The sequence below is a fragment of the Ambystoma mexicanum genome, chromosome 5q (assembly GCF_040938575.1).
Source record: "Ambystoma mexicanum isolate Mex_15411 chromosome 5q, UKY_AmexF1_1, whole genome shotgun sequence".
Classification (NCBI taxonomy): Eukaryota; Metazoa; Chordata; class Amphibia; order Caudata; family Ambystomatidae; genus Ambystoma; species Ambystoma mexicanum.
In genome coordinates, this window is record NC_090933.1 from 1,255,968,779 (window position 1) to 1,255,982,400 (window position 13,622).

The window sequence follows — 13,622 nt, forward strand, 5'->3', positions numbered from 1 at the left end:
CACAAGGTCTATGAAGAAGACACGTGCGTGATGATGCCCACAGTATATGTGGACGGGTGCTCCTATGTTAACAGGGAAAAGGAACTGGTGCCCGGTGTTGGGAATGCCCGGATGAATGATGCCCCGGAACCCTCCGCTGAGTACATAATTGGTCCCCGCAGTAGTCAGGTGGCGGAGTAGATGGCAGTTCACCTGGCCATCCTCACTGCCGTGCAACACTGACTCCACAAACTGGTCATAATCACCGATTCAGATTATGTCTGGAACGGGTTTGTGGAGCACCTGATCAATTGGAGAAGCAGAGGCATGCTGTGTGCCAACAATAAACCAGTTAAATATGGCAAACATATACAAAATATTGATGATCTGGTCACCTCTAATGGGATGACCGTCTATTGGAAAAAGATTAAAGGTCATTCCAGAATAAAGGGGCCAGACAACACTGGAAACAACCTGACTATCAGTTGGCCAAAACCTGCGCCACCAGGGGGATCTCCTGGAGATCGAGTCCCTGTTGGGGGAAATCCAGGTCACTGCTGTCACCAGGTCCCAGACAAATGCTCATAATGAACTCTCAACTGCCCATTGGAGTAAGGAGACCGCAGATGCTGATTTAATCACAGCACAAAAAGGGGATTTGATCATTGGGAGATTTAACCAACACATTGAGGACCCCGTGCACTTTCCTCTGACGGAAACCGATTACATTGGGAAAGAGGACCTCAGGGTGTTGATGAAGTTTCCCAAAATGTTCTGATTCCAAGATGGTTTGTTGGTAAGGAGATCCATCTCTGGATGTGACCAGTGGGTGGTACCTAACTCATACCGAAGCCTGATGCTAAGTCACGCCCATGACGCGGCCACATATGATCATCGGGGGTTTCATACTACTCTAGAAATCTTGCGGGAGATTGCATACTGGCCACACATGGGGCAGGACCAATATTTGAAGGGTGTCTTGTGTGTGCACAATTTCAGCCAAATTCACTCACACACCGAGCTCCCCTCCAGAAGAGGGGGATGACACTGCTTTGGTCAGATTTACAAGTAGATTTCATCAGGCCCGTGAATCGACCCTCTAGGGGGAACAAGTACATGTTAACAGTAAAATGCTTGTTTACGAAATGGGTGGAATGTCTCTCGCCCCCAAATTGCAAGGCATAAACAGCTGCTGCCCAGATGATCAACCACATCTTCTCGCATTTTGGCCTTCCCCAAAGGATTGAGACAGACAGAGGAAGTCACTTCACCAGCGAAGTGATGAAAAAGATGTGGGATATACTTGGGGTAAAAAGGAAACTTCATATTGCATATCACCCATCCTCTAGTGGGGGAGTTGAGGCATACAATAAAACCATTGTGAGCATTCTCAAAATGTTTGTGGCAGATTCTGGGCCAAGACGGGACATCCGATTACCGCTTGTCCTGATGGCCATCAGATCTCACCATCTTCTGCGACCACAATGTCTCCATTTGAGCTAATGACTGGACGAAAACTGGTGCTATCTCAACATCTGCTCTATAGAACACAAGAGCAGACACTGACAAACGCCTCCAGAACATGTGAATATGTTGAGAATCTAAGAACTCAGGTTATGTGGGGTACATTTATCAGCCCCAAGAAAAATTCCCTTCATCACAAAACTGCATTTAGCAGTCGTCCAAAAATTGCTGTGCTTTTGTTTGCTAAGCACATATGCGGGGAGATTTAAACATAGCCACCCCAAGAATGGCTGCCTTTCGTTTTTCTTCACGTGAAACTGGAGAAAATAACTGAAATGCAGAATGGCTCTGCATTTCTATTCTGTCAGTAAAAACTCAAGGCTGCACCAGAAAATGACCTCCATTCCAGACGGCATCGCACTGGTACCTCCCTTTGTTTCAAACAGCACACAATTTGTTCTACTCAACACAGCCCTGCCTGTGTATTGCATCTGAATGCAGTGAAATCAGACAAGCCCTGTAGAACGCCATTGTTTTCTTCCCGTTTTCATCCCTTAAAGTCCAATAAGAGCAGAGAATCTTGTTCAGACTCCCACGGCAAGGATTCACATTTGAAAAAGAATCAACACACGCCAAGTACTTCAAAAACAAAGCTACAGCGTGGCTTTCTCTCTAACCTTGTGTCAGTTACAAAGAAACTATTTGCAAACATATTTCTGTGCCCAGAAACTGACCTGATCTTTGAAAGCCTTTTAGAAAAAGAATGCCACAGAAACCGCATTGTGTGAAATGAACAAGAGATAAAATGAACATGTGCAAACCCGTTTTTGCAAAGCAGGGAAAGGACATTTTAAAAACTAAATGTGAATAATACCATTACTCGCAAAGAAACAGTATTACACGTGTGGGGACAAGGTTTGGTGTAAATGGATATTATACTTATTCCCAAAAGACTTGGTTTCTGTTCAAAGAAAGAGAAAAAAAACATTTGGAACCAGCAGAACAAGTTTGGTCTAGGCAGGCAGTTCAAAGGTATCAGCCCCCATGGAAAAGGAATCCCCTCCACAAATATGAAAGGGCCAAAGTGTGGAACTTCACAACCTCGTCAGACTGGCCGGCATTTCTACAGCAAGGGACAATGGACCCAAGGGGAACTAGCACTGTCACAAAGAGGTGTGATTTCTTTTGACCCCCTCCTCAGCTTCAACTGCCTGGCATCAAAGGGTGCCATGGAAACCCTGTTGTTCAGACTGACACAGATGGAGCAGGTTGGCTGTGGAGATATGAAGGACCGAACATACAGTGACCAATGCCCTCCATAGACTTTAAAGAACTTTTTACATTAAGAGATTTATTTCAATACCGTGAATAAGCAGTAATGTAATATTATGACAGTTTTCATGGCATTTTTAGACACACCGAATGAGACTAGGTGCGTCGTTTTAGCGCATGGGGAACTGGAATGACCGAAAAAATGTATTTCGGTGTGAATCATAAATGGCGCAAACATGAAACTTGATGAAAATATGCCAAATGCTAGTATGCACATATGTAGCCATTTGCAGAAATGTAGGGGTTTTGTTTCTCCTGGAAACAGAGAAATTGTGCCCAAGAGCGAAGCAGCATCGCACAGAATTGGCGTTCAAACCGGCATATTCCTTGTGAAATATTGGATCTGCCTATCTGATTTGTATGATGGTGACTATTGTAGATATAAAGTTGTATTCCATAACTCCTTTTTGTGAAAAATTGGGCTTGTGGGACAAGATATGTAAATTGTCGTATTATGTAAATCCTTCTTTGTAAATTGATGTACCCTGTAAATGTTAATGCATATTTCATGACTGTAACCGTATCCTTAAAGCGCCATTCTACTCACGGGTCCGGAGTGCTCTACAAATAAATTAAACAAACAAACAAACAAACAAACAAACAAACGGAGTCATAAAATGCATACACCTAAGGGGACGTCACTTCCTTCAAACCAGTCAGCTCAGAGGGAGGAGGCGACCCTCATAGCCTGGCCTATCCGATTCAAGGGGTATGTCCAAATTACTTCCGCCCATCTTGTAAAATTCTCTGATATCATTCTGCCTGTTTAAGAAGCAGGCAGGGAAACATAAGAGACTAAACTGGGAAAAACAGACTGAACCGACTGAATTCCTGACTGATCTCCTGACCTGCTGACTCAGACCCAAATCCAGATACAAACTCCTGATCCAGATCCAGTCAGTACCATCCAGATCCAGGCAGAACCACCTATCCAGAACCACATATCCAGAACCGCCCATCTAGATCCAGGAATACCCACTAATCCAGGGAGAGAAGAGGAGAGGCCGCTGATCCCCTTTAGGAGAATCCAGGGACCAGACCCTTTTTGCCCAGCTGTTCCCATAAAGGAGAGTCCAGCCGCTGCCCAGTGACCAGATCCTTGGTCCGCTGTCCAAAGACCCGGCTAACTGTCCAAATTACCCAAACTCAGGTGCATTTTGTAAGTATCACCACCCCAGTAGCCAAAAATGGCATACCCCGCTCTTTTACCTTGCATTCTGTCCAAATCCTACTAAGCCCCCATAAAAAACCCTAAATCATATCCCAAAGTGTTAGTATCCTCTGTTTATCCTGTCCTTAGAAGAATCTGTGTTACTCTATCCCTGTTAGCATAGTTCTTTCCTAAATTATTTCTGTTCTCAGTGTAAGTCCTTAGTACCATTTTGGGATAAATTAATTAATTCCCCCATAAGGAGGTACGCGGCACGAGCTGGTTAAAATTGCAAATTAACCCCCTTGCTTGCAGCGTCTCTCTTTAATACTCTATGCATTCAAACATAGTCACATTAGAACTTGTCACTGTAGTATCAAAACCGATTGCGCCTGTGTAATTGCTTTCCATAATAAAATCTGATTTTCATTTCATATAGAGAAACCCATACCGTCACCCCATAAAGAGTTAGCCTTTCACTGCATTACCCTATCTGCTATGTGCCTATATTCCCCATCATAAGAACCGATTTTGACTGTTAGCCTATTTTCTTAGCTGTTTACTTGTTTAAAGTATGTGTAGAGTAAGAAATTGCAATTCTGCCACGTGCGATTTTGCTGCATTTTCCTTCCCAAAGACAATTTTCTAATGATATTCACTTTGCTTTAAGTTCCCTCCCCAGTAGCTTGTAAGCTTCCTTGCCTCTATAGTACAGCCTCCCAAATTCCTGCCCTATCTATTCTAAGGCACATGTAAACTGACCTCTAAGTATACAGTGAACTTGTGTATGCCATTTTGCTCCTTTTTTCGGGTTTTCGTTTTGGCCTCACATTCTTGGGTGGTAGATCGAACTTAAAAAAGGATTTTCCATCTTATTTCTAACTCTTTGCTACTGCCTTCTATCCACACAGAAGTTGCAGGGGGAGTGCATAACATAGGACCATCCATGAGTGTGACAAAAAGTGATCTTGCTTCCATTCAAAATGTATGTATCGAATGTCAGAAAGTTAAATTAATTGTATGATAACATTTTGCTATAAATTATCACCACACTGGTGATCTTTCCTAAATTAGATTTGTTTGATTCTGCATTTGAATTTAAAAATAAAGAAATATTTCACTTTTACACACCGGCTTGGTACATGGTCCACTGCGACAAAGGGTGTTTGTTAAGGTGGGTGTGAGACGGGTTAGGTGCCTTCTCAAAGTAGAATCCGAAATGAATAAAGAGATAAAGCGTTTTAATTGTGCGCCACATTCCTTGCCAGTGGAAAGAGTCCTTGCCTGGAGTGTGCCATGTCTTAAATCCGTTACACCCTCCCCCGCCAGCTGCACACATGCACTGCCTCCCGGGCAACCCCTGCATTTGGGGGCTGTTTCTGTATCCCTACAGTCCCCACTAGCTCTTGACACTTGATGTCCGCACTTACCCCTGCACTTGCCACAAACTGGCCGCACTTTTTACCTGTTTTTTTTGTAACTGTTGATCCTATGTATTGCACTGCCGCCTCCGCCTTCCTCCCCCGCCCCGCACTTTCCCTATCCCCCCTCCCCTGCACAATCTCAATGACACCTGACCTAGTAAGATCGTTGTCCTTGTCTTCCCTCTATTCCCCCTCCCTTACCTCGTCGCACCTTGAAACACTTATGTATAGGCACGTTATAAATGCCATATCATATCATATGCTGCACCCAGGGGATTGGTTTGTAAGGCTGGATTTCAAGTATGCCTACCTTATTGTTTGTTTCCATTGATAGTCATCACAAGGTCATGATCACTTTTCAGTATTCCCTTTTGGTCTTTTCTCCACTCCTTGGTGCTTCCCGAAGCTGCTCAGACAAGTTGAGGAATTTTCCAGAGCTACAGGAATCCATCTCATAGTATATTTGTACGATATCCTAATTACGAGTGAGGCAGAGGGATGTGGATAGAGCTGGGGATCCTGGTGGCCGAAGCCTGTGAGAGAGAAGCAAGCCTGTACGGTCTGCACAAATGTACACAGCTTTTTTATCCATGGCTTTGTCCAGAACCTCTAGCAAGAAATTGTTAACAAAGAGACAGAATTGTCCTGACATAATAGTCACCTCTGTGTCGTTAATAGAATCCCGACTCTCCGTTACAAGCTTGGTGCAATCTAAATTATAACGGAGATGTTTCCTAATGCAAACTCCAATGGGTAATTTCCCTGGGTTTATCATAAAGGGGGAAACAATTGATCGCCTCCTTGAATGTCATTATTCCGAAACAGACTCACTCCAAAGTGTTGAAAGCAGAGTAAAACTTGTCAGTGATAAGTTAACACCTTTTTTTACGTAGGTAGAATTTTGGCCAGCAGAAACACATTTAAAGTTACAGTCCCTAGTTTGAAAAGACTAGTGCCTTCCTAGTTAACAGCTGCAGATTATGATGGGACAGGCAGCTGAAACCTTAAATGAGCACTTAATCTGTTAAGCAGTGGTTGAAATGGAAACAAATTGGTGGGGGATCCCACAAGGGGCGGGGTGGGGGCAGAGATTGGGGGTGCAGTGCCCGAGGAGGCAGGGTTAAGGGGGCGGAGCTGGGAGTTGACCTCTGATCAAAAGGAAATGTCCAAAATAATAGTTTAAAACGGCACAATTTCTTTCATGCTGCTTCTTTTCCAAACGATATATCAATTCCACTTTAAACCACTTCCATGGCACTGGTGATGAGTTACTTCACTATGCAGATATTTTTGACCAGTGTTGCTGAGTAAATATTCTTTAAAATGCACAATTTGCATTCCATTTTATTTAAAAAATCTTCCCCTTGGGTACTATTCAAACACAGTGATTTCTGTTCACCAGCCCATAAGCAACGTTTTCCTTTACTTGAACCGCTCCTGCAGCTGCCCTCTGAAAGCAATTGGGTGGCGGCATCCTGTCTGTGTGATGTTAATAGGGGTATTAATGTGTGTAATGTTTTTCGGATACCTGTATATTTATGTACAGTATGCAATGTTTGTCAGATACAGGTATCCGACAAACATTGCATATATAAATAATTAACCGGATCATAACATCCTCTTGTGACCTCTTGCATGGGGTGACCAGAGGAAGTTCGTTTACTCGCAGGCACTTTTATTTATTTATTTTTTCTTCTCCCCAGCGTAGAGCAGGGGTTTGGGGCGGCTGACTCAGGCCGGATCCCTAGATCAGGCTACACATCTGGCGCCGGATCTCGGATCCGGCGAGAGCCGGCTAAATGACCAGCGCTGCTGAAGCACACTTTATTTACGGATGGAAGGGGATAGACATGCTGATTGAATTGCTTGTATAAAAGCGATAAACTGATCTGCAGACAGCAAACTAATTAGAAATTGAACCAGAGGGAGCTAGATGTACAGTATGCAAACAAGAGTACCTGAGACAATGCGGATTTACCTAAATTACATGGTTTCGGAGTCTCGCGATCTATTGCTTGGGGCAGGCAGCCCTTGCCTCAGCCACCTGCCCCTCTTTTAGGCCACGCCCAGTGCACTTTGGCCACGTGCACTTCGGCCACGCACACTTCCAAGCCCCCACACACACAAGCCCCCACCCCTATTTCTTATCCCACTTAAAGAATGGGGTGCATAAACTCTGCTTACCCTCCTCGGTCAGTCGGAAATCCCGCAGGTACAGCAGAGCCTCCTGCAGCCCGCAGAACAGGCTGAAGCCGCCCTTGAACGGTGGGTCCCGAAAAAAGAGCTCAAACTCTGCTTGCTCGCAGTGCCGCCCGCTCCGCCAGTAGCCATAGGCCATGGTGAACTGGTAAAGGTCCGTGAGCAGCGCCAACGAGCCGCCCCCACGTGTTAAAGACATTCTAAGCACTGGCGTAAATATCCGAGCCAAGTTCAACTTCGCACGAGACCACGCGCACTGCGCATGTGCAGCAGAGCGAGCTTCACGCGAGCAGCCGGTGACTGGCCTGCGCATGCGCACCGAGCACGAGACGTACTACGTTTGAGCCGTGTTAACAGGTGTTGCCCTGCCAATAATGAAGGTGATGGAAGCGTATTGTTAGAGAGGGCAAAAAGCAAGTAAAACGGCTGAAAGATGCCGAGCGGGTGGAGCTGCCCATGGGACATCGTACCAGCTCCCCCATCAGATGCTATGAGACACCTGCATCAGGAGGCCCAGGTCCTCGGAGGTTGGGTGGGGTCTGGCCATGGGACATTGTACCAGCCCCACCCTGCAGTGCCTCAGTAGGTGACAAGGCTGACCTTGCTGACTCAGGCAGGCTCATCTGGCTGAGCGTGTAGGAGGCTGAAGTGGACCGCAATAAGAGTGATAAGTAAATTGGGCAAGGCAATGTAATGTAAATAGATATGTTTATTATAACCATAAACTTAGATTAAATATACATAAGAGGAGGGAGACAACTTGCAGCACCAAGAGCTGGACGGTTGTGATTCAATTCCGTCCTTCGTTCTCGAACTCCGGTGACTTGCTTACTAGTATTCTGATCTCTCCATGCCATGATATAGTCAGGCATGTCCCGTAGAGATCAGGCAGCAACCATTGGTATTGTAGATACTACACATCTCCTTTCCTTTATATTGTTCACCAACTATAAACAATAACTGTATACAAGAAACTCATGGAACAAAGTTCTCATCTGGCTCATGTAAACTCCACATAGTCCTCCATCTTCTTTATATTGCTCACAAACTATATACAAGAAACTCCTGGAACCTAGTTCTCATCTGGTTCATGTAAACTCCACATAGTCCTCCATCTTTTTCGGCAAACGATATGCTCTGCCAGATCTAGACATGCATCCACCATGTCTGGAGATGGTTGGCAAGGAAAATTGAAGTTGCTCAGATTTGTTATTACACTTCTTCTCAACAGCACTACCACATTTCTTCACACTACTGTTTAAATTTCTAGAAACTTTATCATCTCTGACTAAATCCTGATCTACATTTTCCTTATTCTTCTTGTTACACTCATTACTTTTACACATCCAAATTCTTTCTACATTCCATATCCTTTTGTCCTCTGTCCTGACAGCATGGCGAAAAGCCTCTATAACTCTAATAGGGTTGGACCATTTGCATGGTCCATTTCTTAGAGCAGGAGGAAGTAACACCTTGACCAACTTACCCACAGCTGTAGACATATCATACTTGTTGCTACGTACTTTCTTATCATAGTTTACTTTGTTTCTCTTTTGTGTTTCCCTAATTTTGTCTTTTGCATGGGCTAAATTCCTTTCTATTTCCTTATTCTCCTTTACGAGCCAAATGGGAGCTAACTTAGTGTTTGCTTTTCTTCCTCTACTATACTCAAAGGGAGATAGACCTGTACTGGTGTGTGGGGTAAAGCGATGGGCAATTATTTTCTCCTTGACTGCATCCTCCCAATCTATCCCATTGGCCCAAGCCATTCTGATGGTTTCTTTCAAGATTTTATTAAATCGTTCCACTAATCCATTCGTCTGGGGATGATAAATAGAACTAGTCTTGTGCTCAATAGTAAATTTTTTACAGAATTCTGCCACTTCTTTAGATTTAAATTGGGTACCATTATCGGAAAGAATACTTCCCGGATATCCCTCTCTCTCACATAAATTTGATAAAAATTCAACTACAGTTTTACCTGTGATACTAGGGGCAATTAAAATCTCTGCCCACCTGGTGAGTAGATCTATGACTACCAGACAATATTTTTGTACACCCTTGCAACATATGGGACCTAAAATATCCATGCTTATATCCTTCCAAACACTACTGGGAATATCAGTAATAACCATTGGTTGCCTAGAACCCACACATCTCTTTTCATCATTGCAACAAAGGATACATTCCCTAATAAATCGCTCGATCTGCAGGTCACAACCAGGCCACCAATAGTCGTTCCTAATTCTTTGTTTGGTCTTTATCACTCCTTGATGACCTTCGTGACCAAGCTCTATAATCTTCAAACGCAGATCCGTCGGAGGGATGACTTTATCTCCCCTCATTACTAAATCACCCTGAACATGTAGTTCATCTGCAACAGGCCAAAAAACGCTTAATCCAACCTCTTCAAATTTTGATTTCTTCATAAAACCTTGGCTTAAAATTAATTCTTTCAATTTCTTGATGTCATCATCGTTAGATTCAGCGTGATCCCAAACATCCTTAGAGATGGAGGAAGATTCTACACAAAAGACAACTTCATTATCTTCGTCTTCATCTACAATCTCAGAAATGTTAGTCAATCGAGATAAGCAATCGGCAGACACATTTTTTATTCCTGGAACATATATCACGGTGTAGTTGAACTCTTGCAGCATCATCACCCATCTCCTCATCCTGTTGGATACTTTATTAAGACCTTTTGACATGAATACTTGAGTTAAAGGCTTATGATCAGTTCGAAACTCAACTTGGTTTCCCCATATGAAGCTTCTAAACTTGTCAGCTGCCCACTTAATAGCTAAAGCTTCCTTCTCTATAGTGGCATATGAAGTCTCTGCTCCCTTAAGTAATCTTGAAGCAAAAGCGATTATTGCTTCTTGGCCATCCTTCTCTTGAGACAATACAGCCCCCAAGCCTATGTTACTGGCATCTGTAGTGATGATGATCTTGTCATTGATACAAAAATTCTTCAATGCCGGAGCTGAATTTATTGCACTTTTTATAAAATTGAATTCACTTTCACATTCCATGTTCCATTCAAACATTTTCCTCTTAAGTGCTTCTCGTAAAGGGACAGTGTGGATGGCAAAATCCTTGACAAATTTTGAGTAATACTCAGCCATGCCAATGAATGTGCGAATCTCATCTTTGTTATTCGGACTCGGCATCCCCAAAATAGTATTGACCAATTGCGGTTTTGGAAAAATCCCTTCTGCTGTAATTTTATGTCCCAAATATTCAATTTCTGTGCAATTTATCTTACATTTGTCTTTGCTTAATGTCATTCCTGCATCGCATAATTTTTTACATACATGTAGTAACCTCTTGTCATGTAGTTGTTGAGTATCGGCATGAATCAATATATCGTCTTGAAAACAAATCACTCCTTTAGTATTCTTGAACATGCTATACATGACCTTTTGGAAGACTGACGCTGCCGACACCAATCCAAAGGGCATTCTTTTAAACTGATACAACCCGTCAGGTGTTATGAAAGCAGTAAGTTTCCTTGAACTTCTGTGTAGTTTAATCTGATGGTAAGCGGAGGATAGATCTAACGTTGAAAATATTTTAGAACGTCCAATTGTAGAAACAATTTCCTGTATATTTGGTAAAGGATGGCGATCAGGTATGACGCATTTGTTCAACTCACGCAAGTCAACACAAATTCTAAGTTTTCCTGATTTCTCCTTTATAATGACTAGTGGGGAAACCCATTCACTGGCATCAATACTTTCTATGATTCCATCTTCTTCCATCTTCCTTATCTCCTTACTGACTTCTTCTCTTACAGCTAAAGGAATGCTTCTTAATCTTTGGGCTACAGGTTTCTTGTCTGGTTTGAGTAATATCTGATGGGTATATCCTTGGAGACATCCTATCTTGTATCGGAAGACCTGTATCAAACCAGCCTTGCGTATAACATCATTGTCATTGATCAATTCAGAATTAGCACTGCTTATAGACAAAACAGTTTCCTCGCTGGTGGAATCCACTTTCACTCGTAATTTGCTCTGGTGAGTCCAGCTGAGTAGAGCCGTTTTCCCTTCACCAGTGATATATATCTTGCCTTTGGCAATCCTGTTCTTAAATTTCAATTTTCCCCAATGCCAACCGATAACATTAATCTTCACACCTCCATAAGCTCTAGGATTGATATCCGTTTCATGTAAATATTCATGTTTATTCTTGTTCCACAATTGCCTCGGTAAGAGTGTATATTTTGCACCGGTATCAATCATCATGCATACTTCATTACCATCAATGGACACCATAGCTCTGGGACTTTCCAACACTTCTTCATCATCATCATCGGTAATGGTACACACGCAATCCTCTTGACTTTCCTTCTCACTGCTATCATTATCAGAATTATCTCCTATCCAATTCATGGCGTCATCACGTGATCTGCAACATTTAGAGAAGTGACCCTTCCCTTTGCACTTACTGCAAATGATTTTTAATGCTGGACAATCTGGATCATCAGCCCAATGATTCACGTTGCCGCACCTGTAACACCTTCCTGGGCGTTTTTTCCCAGTTTCCTTAATGGATTCTCTGAACTGTCTTTTTTTAGAGGCTTCATATGATAAACTTTTTTGATCATATTTGTTTAATTTTTTATCTGTTCTCAACATATTGCATTGTTGTTTGGTGACATATCTCTTCTTAAAGGTATTATCCTTGATCATAGCAATTGATTCCTCATCAGGTGTATCATGCATTTTACTAATGCCGCTTCCTATTTTTACTTGTTTCATCTTGTTCTCCAATTCTTTGACACACTCTTCCGTGTGTTCTACTTCTTTTGCCACTCGGAGAACAGTGTCGAGAGAAGGATCACTTTCCGACCACAACCTTTCCCTCACTTTGCTACTGCGACACTCTAGCATAAATTGGTCTCTGAGTCTCTCATCCAGCTGCTCATTGAAATTGCATGACTTCGACAATTTCCTTAATGCAGTGACAAACTTCTCCACACTTTCTCCCTCCTCTTGTGTGCGTTTGCCAAACTTATAACGTTCCAAAATTATGCTCACTTTCTTTTCAAAATGTTTTTCTATTTTTTTCACAGCTCTCTGATAATCATTTAGATCAACACTCTCCTCATCTGTTAATTCTGGAAGTGTTTCATATTTTTCTTGTCCTACAGGACCTAAACAGCGCAAGAGTAGTGACTTCCTCTTCTCTGCACTACAATTAGGACCACAAATTACTCCTGCATAGTGTTCAAAGGACTTTATCCACCTCTTCCAGGGCAACGCAGGTTCATCAGTGCTAGGCATAAAGAAAGCAGGTGGAGGCACACTGCTAAATGCCATGATCAGTTATGTTTATTTAATATTGTGTATATGATTCAATTAAGACTCCATACAATGCATAATTGTGCAAATCCGACTTTAGCTTGAGTATTGCGATGTCCATGCAGGTGCGATGCACCGGAATTTCCTACAGGATCCTTGTAAATACGTATGTGTTTACTTTTAATAGGGTAATCAGCCAAATACCCCTTTTTTTATTTGCATCCCATAAAGGAATGGATCCTCAACATATTTCAGAGGATAATTCTCCAGTTGTGATATTCCTTGCCTTATTTCAACAAAGTTTCAGCAATTTCAATACGTAAAAGAAACAGAAACTTGCACTAGAGAAATAGATGTACTGCTCCTTTAAGGGTTCCTTCTCCCTTCGCTGCCTTCACGCATGCGCGAGAATCGCTGAGATTTATGAGTCCTCGGTGTGTAACACGCAGCCCTCTCACACAATCATGGTCGCTCTCATTAATAAACAGCTGGTTACAGCACTGCAGGAGACTTTAAAGATAGTATGAAGTCAGCGTCACCTTCAGGAACTCGAAGACGGAGCCGCTGCTACGCTCGGGCATGAACGGAGCAGCTCCGTTGACATCACTGAGCCATCCTCGTCGCCATTTGAAGTGGACCGCAATAAGAGTGATAAGTAAATTGGGCAAGGCAATGTAATGTAAATAGATATGTTTATTATAACCATAAACTTAGATTAAATATACATAAGAGGAGGGAGACAACTTGCAGCACCAAGAGCTGGAC

General features: G+C 42.8%; 1 protein-coding gene across 1 annotated transcript in view; it reads right to left on the reverse strand.

The window, feature by feature from the left end:
- The window catches only part of NAPRT (nicotinate phosphoribosyltransferase), a 1,537,890-nt gene extending 1,530,096 nt beyond the window's left edge, over positions 1-7,794 (reverse strand). The window contains exon 1 of the mRNA XM_069621760.1: positions 7,534-7,794. Coding sequence (XP_069477861.1) covers positions 7,534-7,747 — 214 coding nt within the window. The 5' untranslated portion in view covers positions 7,748-7,794. The remainder of the gene's footprint in view (positions 1-7,533) is intronic.
- Positions 7,795-13,622: the final 5,828 nt, after the last annotated feature.